Source organism: Bradysia coprophila (assembly GCF_014529535.1).
Source record: "Bradysia coprophila strain Holo2 chromosome X unlocalized genomic scaffold, BU_Bcop_v1 contig_191, whole genome shotgun sequence".
Taxonomy (NCBI): domain Eukaryota; kingdom Metazoa; phylum Arthropoda; class Insecta; order Diptera; family Sciaridae; genus Bradysia; species Bradysia coprophila.
Window position 1 is genome coordinate 29,684 of NW_023503306.1, and position 26,091 is coordinate 55,774.

Consider the following 26,091-nt stretch of genomic DNA (forward strand, 5'->3'; position numbering starts at 1 on the left):
TCGTGAGCCTAATAAAGGACTTTGCACCGAGATTCATACAACGTTTTATGCCACAGAGGCATCTAAAGTTTGCGAATTTTGCATATTATGATGTTGAGTGGTATAAAAGTATTTTAATGCAAAAATAGGGATCATAATGATGAAGCAGGAAGTACACAAATTTGGGTTTTAAATGCCATCCATAGCATCCTGAGATTTTGTGTGGCTGGGACTCAAGTCTAAACAGTTTTTAGCAGGTAATTCTTTGAAGTTATTCCACAACTATTAACTACGCGTAACTATTGTGCCCAGGGAAGGTAGTGACCTTTCCACAATGCAGTCATTTAATGAAATTGCTTTCGAATTGACGGTGTGAAGTAACTTAAAAGTTTATGGCCACTTTTTGGGGAAATTTTGTTTCACTTGAATCGTTTGTTTTCAGTCAGGGCTTAAAGGCAGAGAGATGCTAACATGACGAATGGATAGAAAAAAAAAAGAATTTTCGGAAAATTATTCTCGTTTAGGAGATACAACCTTTTAACTTTTCGACTTTTCTAGATCCTTGTGTACACGGCCTATTTTACAAACCCCTTTCCCTGATTGTGGACGTCATTTTTGCATGACCTCAAATCGCGCTGAACGTTTCACTTAACTACTCTAGTTTCTAAACATTATTTCCATAGGGAAATGCTACTTGGAAACTAAAGCTCAAATGTAATAGATTTGTCTACGATTCTATTACATTTCCTCATAAAAGTGCTGATGTCAGCGCTCCATTTTTGGTGTGAACTAAACGGGCCTCATCATAAAGTTTTTAATTTTGGTGGATTTCGTTTGTTTCTTTCGTTTTACTTGTTCCCCACGTATTCCACCACACAGAAATAGTGCTTGAATTTACGTCTCTTCTACGTGTGAGTGAAACGATTCTATTTAAGTATGGTTTCCACTCAACAAATAGTAATCCGTGAGATAGCAATTCAATTTTGTCTTCCACACGGAGTACTTTTTCGGTAAGTGGAAATTAAGCATTACGCTTCTTTTGTGGTTCAATGTGGAACCATTAAGACTTAAGAATACTAATCAAGTAAAAACTTATGATGAGGTCCGTTTATGACATCTCAGAGTGAATTGATTTCCCAAATAATTAGAGCACAAAGAATGAAGTACTGAAGACAAAAAGAAATTGTGGCGCCTCTATAGGCCAACGACGGTTTCGTATATAGTTAACATGTTGGTAAATTTTAATTGATGGCCGGCGCGGCGTTACGTTTTTTCGTCTTCTTTGCTTTAAAAACAGAAATGATGTAAATGAATACACAAAATAACAAATAATGAATTATAAATGCAAAGAATGGACCTGTATAAAAGCGTATATAATATTCTTTGCATTTATAATGGATATAATGTCAGAGAAGAATCTCGTTTCGTTGGCTAAATTTTTTTTAATGGAAATTCACCAAAAAGTCTCTGTTCTTTTCCCGTTCGTTTAGAACTAAAACTTTGAAGACAAAAACAAAATTAAATAAATTAAGAGAACACACAACAACACAAAGCCTTCAAAATTCGTAGAATATCTAAAAATCGCATAAATTCACTTCAAATAAATTTTCTGGCTAGTTATTCATAATTATAATTATTGTTATTATGAATGAATGGCCAAAGATAGAAGATGCAGAAATAAATTTTATTTTTGTTATATCCATTATGTTTGTGTGTTGTGTTGCTTTTTTTTTGCCTTAGCCATTTAAATAAAGAAGAAGAAAAAAAAAGTTGTTTTATTGGAATGCCACATCTCTTATTATAATTTAATAATGTTGGATGGTATCCCCGCTATATCTCTTTCATAACATTATTGTTATGGTTTTTCAGCTAGCACAACTACCTTCATTCCTCGACTTGATTCTTTGGTTAAAGATGAATATTAATACTTGAATGGCAATTTTATTCAGTTTTCGCTGGCTCTTTGTACCGTTCGGTCGATAAAATATTTGTACAGATTTAGTTGTTTTAAATTTTGTTGGAAATTAAAAATTTAACATTTTTCTTCTTGTTTTGGTTTCGTGTTGTTCAGTATTTTGATCAGTTGTGTTGATGTGGATATATAGTACGAATCGGATCTTGTTGAACAAGAAAAATTGATTGTGGGTTAAACGCTATCTTATTAGCTCCGTTCGTTAGAGATTGTATGGTAACATGGTTAAAATGCAATTTATTTTCGGAGTATTAATCGGATTAACTGCTGCTAGTAAGTGAACTCATTGAAGACTATTTTGTTGTTGGAAAAACTTTGATTTGTCGTTTTTTGCTTCAAAGGATGCACTTTGATAATTGCTCCGAAAGAGAGAATTCGTTCAAATCGTTTTTTCTGCCCACCACACTATATGCATCTAATTGTGCCAATTCAAGATTCGTTTATGCAATGCTTGTTTCATAACACTATATTTTACTATTGTATGAAGAAAACGAGTTAATACAAAATTTTTTGTTGTTTTTTGCAATTTCTAAATTGCTTTATGTTTACATCAACTGTTAGGTCTGCGGTATATTTTTGAAGACATACGAGTAGAAGATGTTGTTTTTGAGCGGTGGAAAAAGGCAGTGAAGTTTTTTTTTGGCTAGAATTTTATCCTTGACTTTTTGCGTTTGACTTGGCAGAGTCATTAATTTTTTTTTTCATTTTTGTTAAGCAAAGGAGTTTTTGTTCATTCTTTTAATTTACCACACGAGAGACGTTTACCAGAAGTTTCTTATTTTGAATTTTGAATGTATTTTACCATTACAATGCTTAACAGATTTGATGTTCTAAATTTTGAAATTTAAATGTTTTTCATTATGCTCGTTGGTCGAAGTTTTGACGTTGTATACCAGTTAATGAAAATTTGAAGTTATGACATTTATTTCCCGCCCAATGCGAAAATTGACCATTGAATGACAGTTTGCCTACTGCAAAAATGATCCATGAAGAATATCTTCTGTTCATTTTACTTGAATTTAATTCCTTTGTGCATGGGACCAGACAATAAACCAGTTACGTGATTCATTAATTCGGTAACAGCCTTGTTATACTCGCAAACTCGTTCGTTTGTTTTTGAGCAACTTGCTTTTGTAACTGGTCGCCCTCGGCTCGGATATACAAAAACTCTAGACTTCTTGCAAAGAATTCGTTGCTCAAAAAACACACTGGTGACTTTGCTTTTATCATAAAACTGGATCCCTATGTAAGGAATTACTTTCGCAGCATCCACGGTAATGTGCAATTAAATTCAAGTCACAAGCAAAACAATTCCGGAAATATTTATTTAAGTCGTCTTTTGTTAAGGTCTTCAGGCTAAGTCGTGCATTGTGCTAAAACGAAGCGGCCGACCAACACAAACACGCACATTCTTTTTCATGAAAGGGTTCGAAAGCCCGGGAAAATTTCAGAAAAACCCTTAACATCCGTGAAAAAGGTAAAGGGCCTTTAAGTTGTATGGGTATCGGCATACGATTACAAATGTCAGCGGTCTTTTCTTTGTAAATCAACTTCAGTGCTATGACGTTTCATAGAGATTTACCAACGGAGGTTTCCTATTTTTTTATATGAATTCTTTTGCACTCTTTTGAAACGGTTTTTGTTCACTCTAACTCTTCACTTGATGTTCCTTCAGCAACTCTTCAATTTATTGGTCTGAAAGTACTAGATTTGAGAAATGTGATATATACCATGAGCAAGTTGTTTGAAGTGCTTCTTTTAAGGGCATTTTTACCGTATACTATACTTACATAACTACCTTTTATAAACCAAAATGAAGATTAATGAAGTTGCAAGCGTTTTAGCAATGCGCTATGTGGTGCTTTAGTGACCACACAAGTCAACGTCATTCATAGTTTAGTTATAGCATATTATTTCGTCACGAGAACTGAAATGACTGTTTATGTTTTCGTGTGATTATTTGCAAAAAGCAACAAAATCGTTTGTTTACATCTCGGTAGTAAATAGTTATTTATGTAAGCAGATTCATATCACGCTACTTTATACCACCAGATGTGATTTGTCACATTGTTGATGCGATGAAGGCTTCTTTAATATTTTAACAAGATCGCTGACTTAATTGCAGTTATGTTTTCTTTGTTTTTAATTACTCTAAGTGCCTTTTTCTGCTGTGATACACATAGCTCAATAGGAAAATAAATCGGCTCACTGGGGTTTGGGATCGTTCACAAATTTCGACGTCTTTCAATTCACAAATTTTTGTAACAAATTTCCGAAACAGATTATGATATGCTATTAGTTAATCCTAACTGAGTCTATCGACCGTAACAAAGTCGTAAAAACGTAATAAGTCTCATCGATGTCTTACTGTCACCACTTTTATTTGGAGACATTCATAAGGTGTTCTCAGGCATGGTAAAAACTCGTGAATTACGGACGTTCCCCTTAGCACATCATGCACAATTCAGAATTTACCAAGCGGACTGACTTCACTTTTGCCATTACAGAGTAACTGTCATGACCAGAATGTACTGAAGATGAATGAGAAGAAAACTCTATTACATTAGACAGTTTGCGCAAATGACATAGAATTTATAGGTTAACTTATAAGTTGGAAATTATAAGTCACATCGTCGTACAAGAAGCTCTGGCGGTTAACTTATAATTTCCAACTTATAAGTTAACCTATATTCTATCTTCTAAATTTGCGCAAACTGTCTGTTATACCCTTAGCATCTACACATCATGGTCTGTCGCCTACCACAATTTTCTATTTCGTAAAAATTCGTTTTGTATGTGTTAAGTTTCTTTTGCACAAAAAGAACCTTGGTCCATAATTTAAAATTAAGAGTTCGTCCCATCTGACTCAAAACACTAAAATTGTTGAATATCACTCCAAAGTTCTTTGCCTGTTGAATATCAAGTTTTTTGTGTAATGATTTCACTACCTTATTACATTTTTAGCACTATCCAATGCCGTTGATTCTGGTTATTATGGACTGAAAATTGGACCATTATCACAACTTCATCATGGCCTTTCCGGTGATGTTTATGCAGTTGATTCAAAGACACTGTTTCTGAAAAACTTAAACTATGACGGAGAGGGTCCAGGTAAGGATTTACTCACATTACACTTTTTTGTCGAGTTACTTTGTGCTTGGTAACTGTCCACAACGAGAACCGTTTTTTGTTGTACAAGTTGCAAGTTTCGTCGCGAAGTACGTTATACAACAGAAAATCGAAGTGACTAGTTGTTCTTACGTTGGATTCTTACTAAAACAGCATCTAACATTTTAAAATACAAATTTCTTCGGATATCCGACACATGATTAAGTGGCCGAAACTACTAGTACATTACTTACCAATGGGTCAAATGATTGTAATGGTACATCTTGTGTGAAGTTTGCCGATCGAGACCGAGGTCGGTAAACACAAAAGAAGAAACATTTCGATCATTTACCCCATTGCTAAATAAGATATTTTATTCAAAAACTTGAGGTAAAGTATTAGATTCGTGCAGTAAAGTTAACATTACCTCACGTTTTTGAATAAAATAATTTTTCGCAACAAGTGACGAAAAGTAGGACTTTCCATTGCCTTTATTGCGAAAAACGTTTTAAACAACTCGTTGATAAATAACTATTTCAGTGGCGAAAAGAAAAAACTTTTGTTGATCTTGTTGCGAAAAATGGTTAATGCTATTTTAGGCACACAATGTGAATTGCACACCTGGTGCCAAAAAAAGCATTTATCACCGAGTTGCATAATGGTTATTTATGACATCGAGTGAAAAGCATACCGAGAAACCCGTAGGAGACAGTCAACTATTAATTTAATTAATCGACAAAACAACAGTCAAGACATTATTAACCTTGGTCATGAAGCTAAGGGCTACAGCGAAAATTCAAATTTCGTCATTTTTGAATAATTATATCCGAGACAAAGGGAAATTTTCAGAAATATTGGCAGTACTCCGTGAATTTTGACAGAAATACAATGGCTTCAAACATGTTAAGTGTACGACAATACTGCCACTCAGATTTCAAACAAAATAATCAACAAATTTCCGTTATTTTTCCAATTATGTTTTAAAGTTTGAATTGTTTGCTTATTTACTTATTCGAAATGAAAATAAGCATTCAATCCAATGTTTCCCATTTTAAAATTTGTAGTCTGCCCAAGGCAGAACTTTGTTTGCTTTCAATCTGCATCGATTCATATTGACTTGCACAAACGTGTCTATGGAAAACGGATTTTATCGCCTATCCAATGCGAAAGTTCACCATTACATAAAGAGTATGTTCGGTTCATTTTACGTGAATAGAGTGTTCCAGTTCGAATTTTGAATGGGTTTCAAAAATGGAGGCTGCGGGTACGCAGTTGTCAAAAACAACGCAACAATGAACAGAGCGAAATTTTTACTTCTAGTAATAGATAGCTGCGTCCCCGCGGCATCCATTCTTGAAAGCTATTCGAAATTCGAACTGGAACACTATTCCTATATGATATTCGACTTTCATATAGGGCAGGCAATAAACATTGGATTCTGTTATGTCATTCATTAATTCGGAGACAACAATGTGACACTCGCAGGCTCATCACTTATGTGTTTTTTGAGCAACTTGCTTTATTAACTGTCTTTCGGCAACTGTAGAGTTTGTGTATAGCTTGTCGAAAAACAGTTACCAACACAAGTTGCTCAAAAAGCACACTTGTGACTTGGTTTTATCAGAAGATAGTTTTTGCGATTTTCCCACCAAAATTTGACTCAGCACTGTGTTACAGTACAGTTCGTAGTACAAATTGAGTGACCGCGTTTACTTTTAATGAATTGTATTGAGGAGATTGCAAAGAGGGATTCTTCTGAAAAACAGAAGGCCGAAATCAGACGCATTTTCTAGTGGAATTTTTTATATGTCGCCAGTAAGGTATTCGACCCAGAAGCCAAAACCACTTTCAAAAAAATTCTTCGAAACTTGTGTGGCTACTGTGAGGTGATCAAAAACCGAAAACTTACAAAGTTTTCTCCAGTTACACGAGCCGTACAGGGTCCTTTCTAATTACCTTTCCAATGACACCCCACAAGACCATGTACGTTTCGTGTACCTCGAGAAATTTCTGTAAGAAAAGTGTAAGTTTTCAGTTTTTTTTTGCTCATTTGCCCCGGAAGTACATGTAATTACCTTTCTAATGACACCCCACACGACCCTGTACGGCTTGTGTAACTGGATCAACTTTTGTAAGAAAAGCGCAAGTTTTCGGTTTTTGATGACCTCACACTAGCCACACAAGCTTCGAAGAATTTTTTTGAAAGTGGTTTTGGCTTCTGGGGTCGAATACCTTACTGAAAAGTAAAATTTTGTAGTGGAATGACAATGAATTACTTTCGCAGCATCCAGTGTAATCTACCATTTTTCGGTGTTTCAGCCATAGTTAGGCATAGCCGTCAATTTGTGTGGACCACAAAGCAAAGCTTTATTGTCACACCACAAAAGAGTTAATAAATTGTTTTTAATTTCACTGTTCAATTTCGTGCCTCTGCGATGTAGACCGGCCGGATTAATAGGCCCACCCTCGTTGTCCTAATGACAGACATGTATTATGCACGTGGGCTTTTGGTCTATGTTGAAAAAAATATTTAACACGCAGATGATTTATGTTGATTGTTTTCTAGCATAATCGATGCAATGGCATTAGTTTACGTAAATTTACCGTGATGAATGATAGAAATTATGCATTAGTGTTGTTATAAACATTAGAATTGATTAAGTGGCATCAAGCGAATGAATATTTTACGTAAAAAAATAATTTTTATTTTAAATTTCCATTATTCATAAAAGCGCGCGCCTAGAGATTAAAATTTCAGTTGGAAAGTCAAAGTCGAAAAGTTTTTATTATTGTAGGTCAATGTTGTTGTTAATTATAAACTGAATATATTTTCATAATAAAAATGGACTTGCATCGAGATTGATTTTAATGAAAAAATGTAAAAAAAAAATTATTAATTTTTCAGCTGCATATTTTTATGTCAGCACGGGGAGAAGACCTTCTCTTGAAGGTGCTTTTCGTGTTCGTGACGAACGTGGCAGCACCGGCGTAATAAAGCGATATCGTAACAAAGATGTGACGCTATCGTTACCCGAAGGCAAAACGTTGCGTGATGTTAAATGGTTCTTCGTGTGGTGCGACGAATTTTCGGTTAACTTCGGAGATGTTGCTATTCCGAAGAATTTGGATTATCCTCGGCCGCTAAAAATTGCCGCCTTAAAGGGAGTGCACGAAGTGTTATCGGACAACATTGTTATTGTCGATGCGCAAACATTACTCGTACCAAATTTCAGTTACGACGGCGAAGCGCCAGGTAAATCACGAAAAGCCATTAGTGAAATCGATCAAAGTGAAAAACAATTTCGTTTTTTCTTTCGTCAGACGCTAAGTTTTGGGTAGGTCGTGGCACAAAACCGACACCGAATGGCATTCGAATACCGGACGAAAATGGCAGAGAAACGCCATTGATTAAGTACGATAAGAAGACGATTGTTCTGACATTACCGGGTGACCTAACTGTTTTCGATATTGGTCATTTTGGAGTGTGGTGTGAAGCATTTACCGTTGATTTCGGACATGTTCGCATACCGGATGTGGTAAACGTGCCGCCATCGCTACGCATGCTCGGTATCAGTCCACAGGTAAAGTTTTAATTGATTTTTTTTTTATATTTTTGGTTCTTATGTTGTTTTCGCTTAGACAATTGAGAACACAAAAACATTTTTCTTTTTTAAATGAATAAGAAAGCTCTCTCTACACTTTTTTGAACAAGAAAAAAAAAATTGATAAAAAAATTGTGTCTTATGATTATAAATCTTAATTATTAAGTAACCACGAACTACCTTTCATATTGATTGATTGATTGTGATTAAATGCTTTACATTTTAACTATTTTAATTATTTTTTTGTTTGTTTGTTTTGATATTTTGTTTTTTACTTTTTACATTAATTATTAATTATGGAAATTTGAAATTAGTCTAATTGAATTACTTTATAGATGGGAATTGAGATTCTCAGCATTGTTATGTTTTGAACTATTACTTTACAATGGACGACGTAAGAGCTTCTTCGTTTTAGATTAAATTTGAATCTGAATTTTCACATTTACACAATATTTACGAATTAACATTTAACCGGTTGCTACATTATTATCGAATCCAATTACATTAGCCGAGTCGAGACGCAAAAGTATAACATTAATTTACTCTTTTTTTGTGTGAATCGGTTATATCTACACTCCGCAAATGTTTATCTTATGCAGAATAAGCAACAGCTGGTGTGTACAATTCAAGGTTTATTTTGTAAGAATCAAATTCCTTCATTTTTTAGCCGTTTTTGTGACTAAAAAAGCCAATTAATGCTAAGAGGCATCGGAACTTAGCTAAAATTATAGCCTACATTTGCGTGTCTCGTATTAAATTACATTTTTGAAACGATCTTTTCATCAGAAACCTTTTCGAAAAATGTACGACCGCAATAACGACCACGAATGTGGTAGCTTTAAATAAAAATTAGTTTTGGCTGTAGACCAGCTCTGAGAAACGTGAGAAGTTTAACGAAACTTTCATAAACTGCTTAGTTTTGTCAGAGCTGGTCAAACTGCTGCAAACAAATTTATTTTCTAAGGACTACATTCGTGGTCGTCATTGCGGTCCTATATTTTAGAGCATGAATTCTGGCGGAAATATATCATCAAAATATAAAAGTCAACTAAAATCCAGTATTTAAAAAACGCCCAAATGTATGCTTTTCAGCAAAGCATCTATCCCCTTAAGAGGCATCGGTTCTTAGCTAAAATTGTAGCCTACATTTGCGTGTCCCGTAGTTTTGATAATATCTTTTCATCAGAATCCTTTTCGAAAAATATACAAGCCTAATCACGACCACGAAAGTCGTTTGACCGGGTCTGAGAAACGTGAGCAGTTTAACGAAATTTTCATAAATTGCTCAGTTTTGTCAGAGCTGGTCAAACTGCTACAACCAAATTTATTTTCTTTGGAAAGCTAATACATTCGTGGTCGTCATTGTGATCGTACGTTTTTCAAAATGGTGGAAAGATATCATCAAAAGTAAACTAAAATACAGCATTTAAAAAACGCCCAAATGTATGTTCTTCAGCAAAGCATTGATGCCTTTTAAATGATATTTCTTAAGATTTGCGAGTAGATAAGAAATTTCCTCAAAGTAGGCCCTGGCACAATCACATGAGTACGTTGTTTGTGCACAAGCATTAATAATTTGAGTGTCACGTGAAGTCAGCCCCACCTCCTGTACATACCTAATTTATTTTTCAATTTAGCTAAACAAATCTCTAACATCAAATGAAATGCCTTCGTAAAACGTATTTTGCCTGTGCGATAGACACCACTGCAAACTTTACTGTACACCACAGAATAGACCGGCCTATCGACCCTATCAGCTCTTGTGGTCTGGCACCTGAGAGTGTACATGTCCTTAGAGATTGTCGGGATTACGATAATACCAAAGTAAGGCTTTGCACCTACGGGTATTATGAACTCTTTAGATGGCATGCGCCTCTACGACTTCTTATCGACAAGTTGTCGCATTTTCAATCTACATTCGGCTCAAAATACAATCTACGACTCAACAGAAAATTTTCCAGCAAGACAGTACGGTACGGTTGTTGTCTTGCGGCCGGAAAATGCGAAAAACCTTTTTTGGGCGTGACAGTAAAGACGCACTTTCTGGCCGCAAGACAACAAACGGCTAAATATTGGTAATGCATGTGAAATGAATGCCGAGAATCGGATTGTAGTTCTGCCGTAATTTGCATGAGGGAAAAGATCCTTTCATCAATGTGGAGTTCGTTAGTTACTTGACATGTCAATACCGTTGAGTACAAGAAGTTCTTGGGTCTGCAACAATATACCGGAATACAAGAGATTTCGTTATTGGAGAGCTAGCATTTTTTTGGTCAACACTCTCGTCCCCGGCTCGTGCTAGAAACCTCTCATTCTCTAAAAAAAACCTTTCGGTTGTTGATTATTCTACATACGACAAACATTTATGGAGTTTAATTTTTCCATTTTTTTAGACCGTTGAGAAATTTTGTATAGAAATTATACAACGGTGTCAGTAATGCCATGTAAATGGTCAACTTTTCGTTCGTTATAGTTACAAGAATATCACACAGACATTCTTTTATTCTTTTTTTTTATTCCACAAAAGTTCAAGTCTTTTATTCTATTCTATTATTCTCTTTCTTTAATGCACTGACTATAAATCTAGTAGACTTCTGGACATATAGATGCTAAGTGGCATAACGAAATAACAAATCAGAAAAGAAATTTCAAACTGAAAACTTTGTTCATTTTCAACAAATATAGGTTTTGGAAGACATTATGGAAATGAATGCACTAAAAACTGTAGTAAATCTAGGATAATTTTCCGGTATAAATGAAATCCAGTGCATAGTGGTCGAGTTTGTATCTTCTCAGTAAATGAGTTTCTTATGCAGAATTAGCTACGTATGAAATTCGTTTTTTTAATCAACACATATGAAGTAGTAGATTCATTAGATGCTGCGAAAGTAAATTCATTACATAAGGTTCTAGTTTTATGATGACGGCAAACTTTTTTTTGAGCAACCAGCTTCGGTAACTGTCTTTTCGACAAGTGAGAAGTTTGTATTTATAATCCGAGCCGAAGACGAGGTCGAAACACACGAATGAGTTTGTACTACGAAAATATATCCAAAATTACGTATCAGCATTAAATGTATTCTAGTTTATTGCCCGCTCAATCCAAAAATTGACTATCACAGAGGAATTCACGTTTCACGTAAAATGAACTGAAATTGATCTTCATGTAACGGATCATTTTCGCAGGGGGCAAACTACGACAACTTTTGCAATGAAATGCGTTTTGCGAAGATTTCCTTATTTAAAATTGGAGATTTGTGTACAGGTGGCGCAGACCTCACCAGATGAACTAATTCTGCATATGAAAATCATTTACAGAGTTTAATAACAAGTCACAAAATCCGGTGTTTAGGGTGGAGTAATTTTTTTACTTTTCACGACAATAGCTACTTTTCTAACTATAGTTAGTAAATAGGACTTTTTGTGCAATAGGTATGAGATTGCCGATTCCAGCCGAAGGCGACACATCGTATGCGCAAAACCCCCATTTACTATCTTGTTAGCAACAAGATTTTATGTACAGCAGTGAGATCCACATTTTTTCAAAAATCAATTTACGCACTAGTGAGCAAATATTCAAGTCCATTTAAGCACTACTTTGATCGCACTGCTGTAAATAAAGATATTTTTGATAGTATTTTACATGACTAGGGATAAAAAGATGAAAAGTATAGTTTTCGTGTGAATTTTGTTGATCCGAGGCGAAGCTGAGGTCAAAAAACACACGAAAACGAGACTTTTTATTTTTTTATCCCGAGTTATGTAATGATGACTGATGAGGGCTTCGAAAGAAGTGCTAGAAACATGGAAAGTACGGTTTTCGACGCATGTAGCATGTAAAACCAATTTAATATTTAACAAAGGAAAAATTGATTTTACAATTAGTTTGAAAAAAAAAATACCAACAATTGAAACACCAGTTTATAAACTCTCTCAGTGACAATTTCTTAACTGAATCAGTGCTTGTTTTCGGGCTCTTTTTCGGGAATTTTATTTTTGAACAACTCCGAAAAGTTATGTAAATATTCGGACTTTGTCAGAGTTAAAATTCTCAAAAATAGTCCCTGAACTGAAATAAACAAAATCGAAAAAACAAAAACGAAAATACAGACTAGTGAACAGTGAAAATTTAACTTGAAACATAAAGAAAGACTTTAGTTCTAGAAGACAAATTGTTAAGTCGTTTATATATATTATAAGATCGAAAATGTTTCTATCTATCAAAACTCATTGTATTGTTATCGAAATTCGTTTAATGTTCAATGTGGCATCATACATAAATGTATTTCTTTTATAATTTTTTTTGGCCAATAAATGCTGATACAAAATGAAAAATTGTTTCTTTGTAGAAAGCAATAAAAATAAAATTGGATTTAAAATGGCAAAAAGTGAGCTTTATCGCTTGAAACCGGGTAAACTAACAATTAATTTGTATTTGTGTAACTTTACAAAAAAAAAATGCTTGGAAAATAATCAAACATATTAGATAATGTGGCATCAAATAATCAAACAGTACATTTCGAATGTGTATTTAATTATAACCATTCCAATTCATAGACAAGGACAACAGTCACATGAGCTACAAATTCTTATCAAATTTGTGTCGTGTCTAAAGGTAGTTTACTCACAAACACAGCGGTACATTGCCTGGCCGTTAAGCAGACTTTAATTTAACTTTCGGTTTCGAGGCCCATTTTTGGTAATTTTAATTGAACATATTCCGAAGTTGTTGTGGAAAATTCCGAAAAAGTTTCCGAAATTTCGGAAATTTTCTGAACAGAAATCCGAATAGATTCTGATTTTTAAAAACATTTTTTCGGAATTTTTCTGAGTTTTTTTTAGCATTTTCACAAATTTTTTAGAATTAAAATTCCCAAAATTAGGCCTGGCTCCGTTTTTGAGTAAAAACTTTAGACATAGCTCAGCAAATTACAATAATATCATTGCTTCTATTATGCACTTAAAATTTTTAATTCCCCCCAAAATTGTCATTTTGTTCAGCAAACGATTTTTCATTTTGTAATTTTTTTTTTAATGGCACTAAAGTAATTAAAAATACATTTCAGTAGCACACATAATACAACAAAAAAAAAAAATGCTCGTAACATGAATGTAGCACTTGCTAATATTAAAACATTTAAAAAAATGATCTTTGAAAATCCCAAAGAAACAACGGTTGTGGTCACCTAGGACATAGAGCAAAAATAACATGATGCACAATATTTATTTACAGTCGAAATTAAATTGTGAAGTCTTGTACGATGACTTGGCGTTCGAAGTGAGATGGGCGGTGGCTGGAGAAAGCGTTGTCGTTCAATTAGTAGCAAAACTAGGTAAGTGTATTTTTTTGTGCTTTTGCTTTTTTCCATTTTTTTGCGAAGACGCAGTACTGTTTGAGGTAATTAACACAAATTATGAGAAGCTCTTGGATTCTAGAGACCATGTGGTAATTTTTCTTCACGGCGCCAAAACTTTACCTCAAATAAAGTCCGAAATCGGACGCATTTTCCAGTGGAAATTTCTATATTATATGACCCTAGAAACCATAACAACTTCCAAAAAAATTCTTCAAAGCTTGTATGGCTAGTGTGAGGTGATCAACAACCGAAAAAATGCACTTTTCTTACAAAAATGTCTCCAATTACACTAGCCGTACAGGGTAATTAGAAAGGTAATTGCATGAACTTCCGATGGAAATAGGGTCTCATTGGGTTTAACATTCATCCACACTTTTCTTGCAAAAATTTCTTCAGTTACAGTTACATGTACTTTCGGGTAAATTAGGGTCTTATGGGGGTTTGGAAGCATCTACGATGAATTATGAGAAGTTAAAATGACCCTAATTGTCCCGAAAGTAAATGCAATTCCTTTTCTAATGACACCACACACACCCTGTACGGCTCGTGTAACTGGATAAATTTTTGTATGAAAAGTGCATGTTTTCGGTAATAGTTATTTATGGACCAAGAATCGAATGAAGGTATTTTATCGCACCAGATGTCGATTGTCAACCCGAGGTGAAGCCGAGTTTGACAAGACATCGTGTGAAATACCAGCATACGACTCGTGTTTCATATAACGTTTTATGCAATTCAGTTAGCGAATTCCGAGCGCTTATATATAAAACATAAAACTCAAAATTGCCATTAAAAAACAATCTAAAACCGATCACAGTACACCACATGTTCCTTCTTCGAACTGAACGAAAATATAATTTCCTTACTAGTGTTGAAATATCGCGACTTCGTCGCTGATTTCCCCCGTCGCGTCGTTTAGGAAAAACGTTGTTCCTAACTTATGCTACGTTAAGAGGAATCTACACATTTGGGGGCAAAATTATCATTATTTTGATAATAATTTTGGACTCGCATCCTTTTTGGAAAAAGTTAGTTTACAACAAAAATTGAAATGTTTGTGAGGATGTAACCTAACTCCGAGCAAACTCAAAATATGTGTCAATTTTCGTGAAATATCAAGTTTTCACGGACTGAGGTTACGTCACCACAAACATTTTACTGAAAGCTAACACATTTTAACACCAAACGATTGAAGTACTTGTTCCTAGAATAATAATAATTTTGCCTCGAAATGTAGGCAATAGTTTAGTCATGTGTAGATTCCTCTTAATTACATCTTCACGTTTTCAATTTTGAGTTGTTAGCTCACGAATTGAAACTTACGTCGCCCAAACCCACCAAAGTGTTCGTTGCGTTGCACAGGTTTTGATAAAAAACCCAAAACACGCTATAAATTCATGCCGTAAGTGCGGTTGATATTCAAAATCTTTCTAACGCAGCGTCATTTTCTTCAAATTCGAACACTTTAGCTTGGCACACTTTAGGCGTGAATTGGCAATTTTTAAGTCCCCTTGCACCCCTTTGTACGTTTTTTAAAATTCCCAAAAAAAAACGACGTGACGCGACATAAAGTTTCAGCGCCGTCAAGTTAAATCAACCTTAACTCGAGGGGTCAACTCGATTTGCAACTGGTTTAAAATTGACAGTATGGCCAGACATTTTCTGTCAAACTTTCGCGTGTCAACCTTTAGCGTGTAACTTTTGTGGCTGCTAGTAATTTCATGACACATTTTGTATAGGGAAAATGTCACTTTGGGGGTTATTGTGAATGACGCGGCGCGTAATTCCTCAACACCCACAAATATCATTAATCTGAAGGGTGGATTGTGTCACTCTTCGGTTAATTTTTACTTGTCACCTATGGAACTATCATAACTTGCATGAAAATCATGAAAATTCAGATTAGATTATAATCATACTTTTTGAACATCAACATCAAAGCCCAAATCGGAAGAAGATAGCAAAAAGTCAATAGAAGACCTCGTATCACATTACGTAATACCGCACGAGGTATTAGGTTTACGACCCTACTAATTATACGGATTCACACAGGGCTTATTGCAAAAACCTGTTGCGAACTGCTTGTTTTTCTTACTTCCAAAATAGCAAGGTTAAAAGTTGTAGTTTTTGAAGATCGTTGCAATACAACACCTTAAATAACATCCAATTTATACAAATAATTTAACGAAATTTCGCACATAAATATAAATCTTGACTTTCACACACAAAAATCAAAACGTTCACTATACCATTAGCAAAAATGAAATGCATAATTACCGCATTACCAATAAACAAGTTATGTGAAGAGGTAATAAATACATCACAACCATCATTTGAAAACAATGCTTTCGTTTTTATTTTATATTTATTACAAACGTGAATATTTTTGCCACATTGCCAGTCATTAGCCTTTGGCATTTCACATGTAATGTAATTGCCTTTATGTTTTAATGATATGCTTTACATTTTCCTACGTCATTAACAATGATTTTTTTATTCTTTTAAATTCACTTTCATTTGTGTGGGTTTATACTTAAAATGAAAACGGTGTCCATCAAAAACTATTGTGATGTAACGATTCTGTGAAAATATATTCAACATCTCTGTAAAAAAAATAACAGATTTTTTTGTGAATAAATTCAGCTTTTTGAATTCAATTTACAATTTACATCCCGTTCGGATGACAACGACTCGTAGTTAGTAGGACTCGTTTCAAGAAAAAATGTAGTTACTCTATATTCCTGTTAAAACAATGCAATGACACAAATTTACGTTTTGTTAACATTTTTCAGACATTATTTCCGTTGTTCAATCTAGTTTACATGTCCATGATTTTGCAAATTTAAGAGGCATCAATGCTTTGTTGAAACGCACATACATTTTGGCGTCTTTTTGTCGCTGTGCTATTCTATGACCCTTTGCAAATTTGTAGCCTACATTTAGGCGGAAAAATATTCGTTTTTTGATGATTTCTCTGAACCAAAATATTTTTTGCAAAGGTAAAACCATCAAAACACGCAAAGAAAAAATTGGCTTGTTAGTCATAACTTAACCCACTTGGAGAAACCTGTGCAGATGACATAAATTTGCACAATCTGCAACGGTTTCCCCAAGTTGGTTAAGTTAACACCCACAAACTATTTGTTAAGTTAAAAGTAACACATTGCTGAATGATTTTGTTTCATAGAAATCATCACACAACGAATATTTTCCGTCTAACTGTAGGCTACACAAATTTGCAAAGGGTCCATTGATATTAAGACTAATCGACACATCGCTAAATTAAAGCCTAAATTTGTGAGAAAAAACGATTCGAAACGACTTCGATGATAATTTCGTATCCTTTCTAGAAAAAGTGGGACCATAGTTTTGTATCAAGATGTGTTGGCTTTCAGTAACAATGTTAAATATTTGTGGTGATGTAGCCTGCTATGAGAAAACTCAAAATTTGTCCCAATTTCAGTGAACAATTGCGTTACAACATCACAAACATTTTAACACTAAACGATGGGCACAGTTTTTCCAGACAGGACGCAGATACGAAGTTATCATCAAAAATATTTCATTTTTTCGCTCAAATTTAGGCTACAAATTAGCGTTGTGTCGATTCGTAGAAGTCTAAAAAAACTGAGCAGTTTTTGAAAATTTTGTTAAACTGCGGAGCTTGCACGGAGTTGGTCAAGCGGCTGCAACCAAAACCATAAACCAGGTTGGTCGAAAAATTTTCAAATTTAATAAAGAGATATCATCGAAAATGAAATACGAGACACACAAATGTAGGCTACAATTTTAGCTAAGCATCGATGGCTCTTAATGTCAACTTTTGTTTTTTGTAATTCTTAAAATGACGTTTATGACATAATAAAAACGTCCGACAATTAATTAACTATTTTCGCTACAGGTTACTGTTTTTGCTGTGGTTTGTAACAAGAGTTTCGTTGAACAAATGGAAATCTAGAATTTTATTTGCTGAATTTTCTTTAGGCACGCATTCGCAACAGGAATGAAATGCTGGAATAAAAAATCTAGATTTTCATTTGTTAATTTTTTTTTGTCATTTTTTTAGAATCATTTCCAAACTCCCACATCAGAAACATTACAATTTTACTTTATTAATAACATTTTTAAGAAATTCAAGAATTAACCGATTTTGCTAAACCTTAAATTTACGAACAAAAATGGAAAAAGCCAATGTTTTTCGAGAACTTGAATAATTACCACTGTAATTTGAATTTTTGATGAATTAGTAGATGAACAAACGAATTGTAAAATTAGCGCAGTTTGATAATAATTCATTGTTCAATGTGTACCTTGTTGCACAAAGTAGATTTGTGTACCACTGGAACTAAGTTAGGACATGGCAATAGAAAGAGGAAATGCTGCTGCAGTCATGACCACTTTTCGTGATTGTGATAAGATGGAAGAGATTTTCTACCTGTGATTTAACTTTTCAATTTGTATGAATGTCCCTCTGTCTGTTTAAATGTCCCTCTAATCTGTTTAAATTGTACAAACCGATGTATAGAGATTCTCTAAATTCACGGCAGAGTAAAAAAAAAACCGGGCAGGAGCGCTTGATTTGACTAGGAACCTGAATTATCTAGTAGCCTTGTATTTTGCGAATCAAATTAATTAAACTTATGTCAGTGTTCATTCGAGTTCATTTTCATACAGTGTATTAGGTCCCCCATTTGACGTTTCAAAAATGAACCGCTCCTGCCTGGTTTTTACTCTGCCATGCTAAATTAGAACATGTGCTACAAAACATGAACTTGTGCAACGAGGTGGACACTACATTTTCTGCAACAACGTATCGAAATAAACAAACATCAAAATAAATCATTTCTACCAACGGTAAAAATCTTTCAAATATTCAAGTAGTTTCCCACAGTTAAACCAAGCGATGCGGAAAAATCACACGACCGGTAAAAGTCCACATTTCAATGTAATCTGTGTTCACGAAGTCTGTCGTATTTCTATACATTATTGTTGAATAAACGGCTTACAATAAGCCTGAGTCCTTCGTACGGTTAGGTACAATTCAACAAAAGAAAATAGAAAATTCCAACTAGGTGAAGTCACTTGCGAACTTCAGAGTCACTTGATAAAACAGAACAATTTGAGGGAAAGAAAATAGAGAATGAGTCAAGAAAACTCAATATTTTCACGACTATATGCGGTGTCAAAACATGACTTTCGTCACTGTACGCATGAAAGTGTAACTTTTCTAGCATGCGCTAAGTAAAAACAGTGTTTTTTGACCCCATTTGCAGTGAGAAAGTTAGTTGTTCTTGACCGGCTATTCTTTTCCACTCATAAGTCCAAAAATAATCCTCAATGGTAAAAAAAGCTGCGTTTGGTCTAGTAATATATTTCGCTCTGGTTTAATCTCTTACGATGATGAATACCAATACGTATAGATCGTTTGCAGAAGAATTCATTTTTACTTTCAGAAAACAATGAGTACATGTCCTTTGGCATATCTAAGAGCAAGGACCATACCGTGATGGTAGGCGCTGATGTGGCAGTTGTTTGGGTGGATAGGGATACAGGCAAGGGTTATGCTCACGATTACTATTTGGATGATAAGTCACAGTGTTCGGGAACACGTGGAAGTTGTCCAGACATAAGATTAGGCGTAATGTCAACAGAAATCTTTAAAAAAAAATTCCTTTTCAATGCATTTGATTTTCTGCTCAGGACAACACAAATTCGATTCGATTACTGAACGCAGCTATGGTCAATGGATACAGCATCGTGACATACCAACGTCCATTGAAAGCATCTGACCGATTCGATTTACCTATTCCAATTAATGGTTCTCAGGCTATTGTATGGGGTATAGGACCATTGAACCAACGCACCGAAGTGTCCTTCCACTCAAAGTACACGAAAGGCGATAGGCTCATCGACTTTGGTAGGCAACCAACATGGAACTGTCCGGTGCCCGACGGAGAAATGAAAATGACCGGAGATGAAATTAGTGCGAAACCAGCACAAACCAATGTCAACCACAACAGGGACCGAAATCGAGAAGCACAAGACAGTCGTCCACAGAAACAAGAAATCAATCGACGAGGATCACGCCCAGCATCGACAACTGACGATAAATACACTGTTCCCGCACTACACGTAATTAATGAAGATAAATCGACTGTTCCTGCACGGAACGTACCTACACCAAAGCCAGCACCGACGAATGGTGCTTGGGAAATTCCACCAATCCAATGTTATGAACCAGAAGACGGCGTATTTTATGCACAAATGGGACCGACAGGTGGAAAACACGGCTATCCTGCTATTACAGGTTTGTGTAGTAATTTTAATCGTCCGCTAATTTAGCGGTGCTAAACAACGTCGAGGCAACAGCTCTCCCCAATATCATTCTATTGTCTTTCATTTGTGTTATGTAATGCATGGACGCTTGTAATAAGTTACTTTCGCAGCATCTGATGTAATTTACTATTTCTCAATTGGTATACAATTGCGACTCCTTTACATTCGTAGGTCATGTGGGCTGGGGTATTTCTTGGTACATCAATGGTCTCTTGATTCCGGAAATCAATGTTGTTCGTGGCAAGACCTACACTTTCGTTGTTGAAGGAGGCAATGATCCGGAAGTCCCAGCCAAATACCATCCATTTTACATTACTGACGATCCGGTTGGTGGATTTGAATATAAAACTGAAGAAGAGAAAGCAGTAAGATGCGCGAACACAATTTATCGGTCTGCCCATTTCACAACAGAGTTGCAAAAATTTCTTTCAGAATGTTCGCATTTTCGCTGGTGTTCATCGTTCAAGAAATGGTGCCGTTGCTCCAACTGGCATCGGTCGATTGTGCCATTGGACATCCGATCCGGATGGACCGTCAGCTGATGAGTATTCATCGTTCGGAGCGTACCAACGCAGTTTGACGCTGAAATGTGATGAAGGCGAACCGGGGATTATTACATGGCAGCCCGATAACAATACGCCGGACACTGTTTACTACCAATGTTTCACGCATCGCCACCTCGGCTGGAAGATAAATGTTTTAGATGCGTGTGATTCGGCACAAGCCAGCGAAATCGATGAGGTGTATGTTGAACCGGAGGCGGATGAAGATGGTTTGCTGTTAGAAGCTTCACAACGTTATGAAACAAAGATTCGACCAAATGAAATTTTTTTATTGCAGCACGAGAAAGATTTAATCAAAAATCATAACATGAACGAACAGCCACCAAAAATACAGTTTGATCTAATCAAAAATACAGAAATAAATAAAATTATAGCTGAGGGAATTAAGGCAGCTGAGGCGTTGGAGGAAAGCATTGCCAAGCCTAGTGCGAACCAAAGTAATGTCGAATCAAAACCCAATCCACCGTCCAATCAACAACAGCAATCCGTGTACTCATCGTTACCATCGAAGGACATTCAGATTCCCAACGATGATGTAGCCAATTCCAATCTGGCTCTATCCGAATATCTGCGACCACCGAGCATTCCGAACGGACAACTTTTCCGGCCCGTTCAACTACCTCAACGGCGTCCAAGCGCAACCGTAATCATCGAACGACGACGTCCTGCTAACAATTTATACCGTCCGTATGTGGTGCCACAACCGTCAATGATCATCAGTCACTACAAGAAACCAGTTTCGCCTCTGATTCGACCGTTCGTTAGCCAATCGAAACCGATCAAAGCGATAGCTCCGTTTTTAGTATTGAGCCCGAACGAACAATATCTGTCGCGGAAGACATTTGAACAGAAAGTAAACAGAGTCTCACCGAATGTGGCTGAATCTAATGGTCCAAACAAGAAATTTCATCGGGAAAATGTTCCAGTTAAATATCTGAACAAAACGGTAACCAACCAACATCCATTGAAATCAGTGCAGGGAGCCAACACCAAAAAGAAACCATTCGGCGAAACGCCGCTGAAAGCGCACGCAAAGCCAATTTTCACAACACCGTACCTACACAAAGACGAAAATGTCTATCGACCATCGGTAGTTCAGGAACATAAAGGATTCCAACCAGACTCGGTAATTGTGGAAGGCGGTTTTCGACCAATAGTCAAACGTCGAATGGAGGATGTTGATGATGATCAAGATGACAGCGACGAAATCATTGGCACCGCCAATGTCAACCGACGTCGTGACGATAACATCTCCGATGTCGATGATAATGTCGAAAGTGGCGATGCGTTGTTTGTGAATCAGGATGTGGAAACGAAGCAATTCGAGCCGATGTTTATTCCGTCGCCACTCGATAGCATAAATACCAGCAACGGAAAAATGATGGTAAACGAAAAGTTAATGGAAAATATGGACGTTGAAGACGGAGACGATAAAATGATGATGGCCGGTGAACGTGTCGATGCATACTATTTACCACCAGACAACCGAAAAATTCCTGCTAGAGTTTATCCGGAAGGTGCGGTTGTTACATATGACGGTAAAGCGGTTTTGGATTATTCACTTGTGAATCCCCTGCCTCCACCATTACCATCCAAAAACAATTTCCTATTGTCGTCCGGACATTTATCGAAAACCGAACAATTGATAAGGAACACCCCACAGTTCGGACCATTTCTTGGTGAGTTTCCTCCATTAGCGCCAGATTTTGTGCCACCAGAAATCGTACCAAATCTGCGACCAACCATTCAACACCCACTGCCAGTGACTGAGTACACTAATCCGAATACAAAACCGATTTCAACGAAATTGACTTTATTAAAGCCGACATCGATAACTGCTGAGCAATCGTCACTGAGTACAGATTCTGCAGAAGATGGGGCAGCTGAGGCCGATAAGACCATCGTCAAGGAAACAAAAAGAACTTATTAACATTGTAGCCTGTAATCTCACTGTGTCTAATTTATTGATTCCCCTTTAATAGTAAGAAAACTCACTTACCGAACAAAATACTGGAAGTGCCTAAAGTATTGTCAAGAAACCCTCAAAAATAAATTTATTTATTCTAAATCGCGTCTGCCGAGACGTAGAGCGTTTTCTTGAACGTAGATTGAAGTTGTTTACATAACTGACATGTGCGCTATGTGGCATTGTGTCGGATTTCTAATGGATCTGTAGATTTATGCAGCTAAGTTTCAAATATTCGATGCGAATTCGATCGGGCGATCGACGAAGTACCAGTCAAAAAAATTTTGCCGTCCCGAGCTGTATGTAAAAATACAAACCATCCACTAAGTTCAGTCAGTAGCAAATTTGTCTTACCGATCAGATAGTAACTTAAATCAAGCTAATATGAAGGGTAAACGCAGTATGTGCCAATCTAGACAGTCCCAGCAAATTAGCAAGAAATGACCTTTTATGCGGAAACACACGAGCAATTTTGCATTGATGGGATCGACAATTATGCTGCGTTTTCCCCTGTAATTTGATATTCACCACAGGCTAAACAACAGAAAACGCATCATAATTGTCGATGTCATCAACGCAAAATTGCTAGTGTGTTTTCTGCCTTATCCACGAATCCATGTTGCGCAATTCTCAGCTGGGGCTGTTGCTTAAAATCCATCGTTATCAATGGACCATTACAGTATCGTATGAGTGAGTTGAATTTCGCAAAGTTTTGGTGCACAATACGATCTTGGATTAAGGCAACGTCAGGTTCTGCAACACTAACTCAGGTAATTACACTCAGTGCAGGTCAGGCCCGGACTGGCCATGTATGGTGACTTATAAAATCACAACTGAGCTTTTCTAAATTCATTCAATTTGCTATATTGGCGCCTTTCAGATGTGTCTTTTGGCACCTTTTCTTCAAGCGCTTTTCGGTACATTTCAAGCTCTTTTTCGTGTATTTCACAAGACCGCCTTTCAGTAGCGTGTCTAGCAAATATTTTTGTTAATTGAATCGGAAAATTTTCTTGTCAAGCTATTCCAACCACACGTCTAACGACCATAATTGTAGTTGTTCGTTATTCTTATGGCTGAAAGTCAGGGTCTTACATCAGAAAATACGTCGCAGGAAGTTCGCCATGATCTGTTTTATGAACGGTTGAGAAGAAACAGAAAATACAGACGAGTAGTAAAAGTTTCGACGTCAAGTTCATAGATGGACAACATCCGGCTAATCATCTCGAAGTTATTCTTCAAAGAGTTTCAGTCTTTTTTCTTACTACACTACTATAAGCTTTCAAGCAGTAGATTGGGATAGATTGGGAAATATTATCGTGGGAAGTCAAGGGACCCTAAGTATCCAACCAGTAACTGTTTTACTGTAATAATTATAAGCCATCAATTGTACACGTTTTCCGAGACATTGTCTGCCAAATGAATTTGTTGTGAGGTTTAACATACTTCGGTGTAACATTGTACCGATGTTCAGTTCATGCCACTATGGAAAGTCCAAAGGCACCAATCTGATTTTGCGAGGTCGAAGACAGAGGGAAATGAATTTTTAAGTTTCAGTTAGAGGCAGTGAAATTTCAGCATGAATTTCCTTCAGCTGATCCACAAAAACAATCAAAACTGTTTATACGGCTTTATACGGTTTCGCCACTAGCAGGCGCATGCGTGAAGCAGATTCAACCGTATAAACAGTTTTGATGTGGATTAGCTGAAAAACAGCTGAAATTCCACTGCCTCTGACTGTATGTATCATGAATCCAAATTGAAAAGTTCACTTTACTATTGCCGGTACAAGAATCACTTTACATTTTCGAGGTATTTGTTCGCTAGCTTTTATTTAATAATAATAATAATAATAAGGTAAGTGTGCACCACGTTTACACCTTACCTTATTTCAATCTTTAACAACGAAATTCGCAAAACTTTTCTGAAGATATGCCAGTGTTTCACATTGGTTGGTTATATCAGCTAGATGTAGCGCTTCAGTTTTCTGTTCGCTTGATGTTTTTATTCGATGATCGTAACCAATCAACAATTTGATTATTTTCACGTGACACCTCATGAATACTACGACAAATGAATTTGTGTACAGCAAACTGACAAAAGACAATTATACGAATTAACGTCTTACTCGCATAAATCAAAATATTTCCTCCGAATTGATTTTGTTCAATAAGAGCGTCATCTTCCGCATTGTCCAGTGCGAATCGAATAGCATTGAAATGTCCGCCGTTTATAGCATAGTGCACCAGATTCAGTCCGATGGTGTCCTTTAATGATTTGTCAGCTTTACGATCGATAAGAAGCTTTCCGATTGTGACATGGCCATGAAGCATTGATATCTTAGGAGGAACAAATTATATCAGTCGCTCACAATTCGATAATACGAGAACAATGAAGAATAGGAGTTTCTATGACTTTGCTGCTACACTTCGGACTTTCACAAATCACTATTTTCGAATTCGAATTTATACCGTCCTCATATGGTACTTATGCGAGTACTTATGGTACTCCTCGACTGTATACACATTCTGTTTCAAAATGTGCACAGCGACCCTATTTTCGAAAGTGGAATGCAATATCAGTATATTTGAATAGCATTTCGATTTTGAACCTCAAATACAAGAAGGTTGTAATCAAATACATTCCATTGAATGGTTTCTCCAAGCTGCCGACATAATGGCAAAAAAAGCTTTGTCAAACCCGAAAGAGCTTAACCCTGATGGGTTCTTTATGTCCTCGTAAATGAATGGCAACATGGAATTAAACTGTGTGATTGGATGTTCAGTAATTCCAATCGTATCACTCGACGAAAACAAATTTGTATGAAACTTGACCAAAGCAATTTTATCTGTCGAAATCGCTCTGATAACGAGTTGCTTTTAGTTAAACTTTTCGAATTTCCATTTCTATCCACTGCCAAATTATCAACGAAATTCCACTATCGAAGCAGTACGATTCGATTTATTTTCTACTTACGTGCAATGGAGTACGTCTGATTAATGGACAACCTGAGTTAATATCAGCTTTGGCATTGATAATTATTTCAACGATATCCTTATTCCCAATCAGCACAGCGTTAGCCAATGGTGTTAAGAGATTTGGACCGGGAACATCGATTAAATGCGAACCATGCGCGATATATCTTCTAACCAGATAATCTTGTGCTTTACGTACAGCTCGGTAAAATGATATTGTTGTTGGAATATTCGGT

At 36.0% G+C, this 26,091-nt stretch overlaps 2 protein-coding genes across 4 annotated transcripts; one reads left to right on the plus strand and one right to left on the minus strand.

Moving 5' to 3' along the window:
* Positions 1 to 1,926: 1,926 nt before the first annotated feature.
* On the plus strand, positions 1,927 to 22,985 carry LOC119068534 (protein Skeletor, isoforms B/C). Of its 3 annotated transcripts, none has more exons than XM_037172147.1 (10): positions 1,927 to 2,224; positions 4,916 to 5,062; positions 7,965 to 8,312; positions 8,381 to 8,640; positions 13,895 to 13,994; positions 19,472 to 19,656; positions 19,719 to 20,325; positions 20,526 to 20,719; positions 20,787 to 21,133; positions 21,195 to 22,985. In XM_037172147.1, the coding sequence occupies exons 1-10, from the start codon at positions 2,173 to 2,175 to the stop codon at positions 21,208 to 21,210; spliced, it is 2,256 nt and encodes a 751-aa protein (XP_037028042.1). In that variant the 5' UTR covers positions 1,927 to 2,172; the 3' UTR covers positions 21,211 to 22,985. The 3 variants fall into 3 exon arrangements, with proteins under 3 accessions (XP_037028042.1, XP_037028041.1, XP_037028040.1); XM_037172146.1 differs by having other exon boundaries at positions 20,787 to 21,123; positions 21,195 to 21,369; XM_037172145.1 differs by having other exon boundaries at positions 20,787 to 22,985.
* Positions 22,986 to 24,759: 1,774 nt separating this feature from the next.
* Positions 24,760 to 26,091, minus strand: LOC119068535. Its single transcript, XM_037172148.1, has 3 exons — positions 25,857 to 26,091; positions 25,009 to 25,219; positions 24,760 to 24,944 (listed from the first exon to the last, which is right to left on the minus strand). The coding sequence occupies exons 2-3, from the start codon at positions 25,211 to 25,213 to the stop codon at positions 24,772 to 24,774; spliced, it is 378 nt and encodes a 125-aa protein (XP_037028043.1). The 5' UTR covers positions 25,214 to 25,219; positions 25,857 to 26,091; the 3' UTR covers positions 24,760 to 24,771.

Coding starts and splice junctions, on each gene's coding strand:
- LOC119068535 (XM_037172148.1), bottom strand. CDS start 25,213: ATGCTTCATGGCCATGTCACAATCGGAAAGCTTCTTATCGATCGTAAA. Junction 24,945..25,008: donor AAATATTTTGATTTATGCGA/GTAAGACGTTAA, acceptor CATTTGTCGTAG/TATTCATGAGGTGTCACGTG.
- LOC119068534 (XM_037172145.1), top strand. CDS start 2,173: ATGGTTAAAATGCAATTTATTTTCGGAGTATTAATCGGATTAACTGCT. Junction 8,313..8,380: donor TTACGACGGCGAAGCGCCAG/GTAAATCACGAA, acceptor TTCTTTCGTCAG/ACGCTAAGTTTTGGGTAGGT. Junction 20,326..20,525: donor CGGCTATCCTGCTATTACAG/GTTTGTGTAGTA, acceptor TTACATTCGTAG/GTCATGTGGGCTGGGGTATT.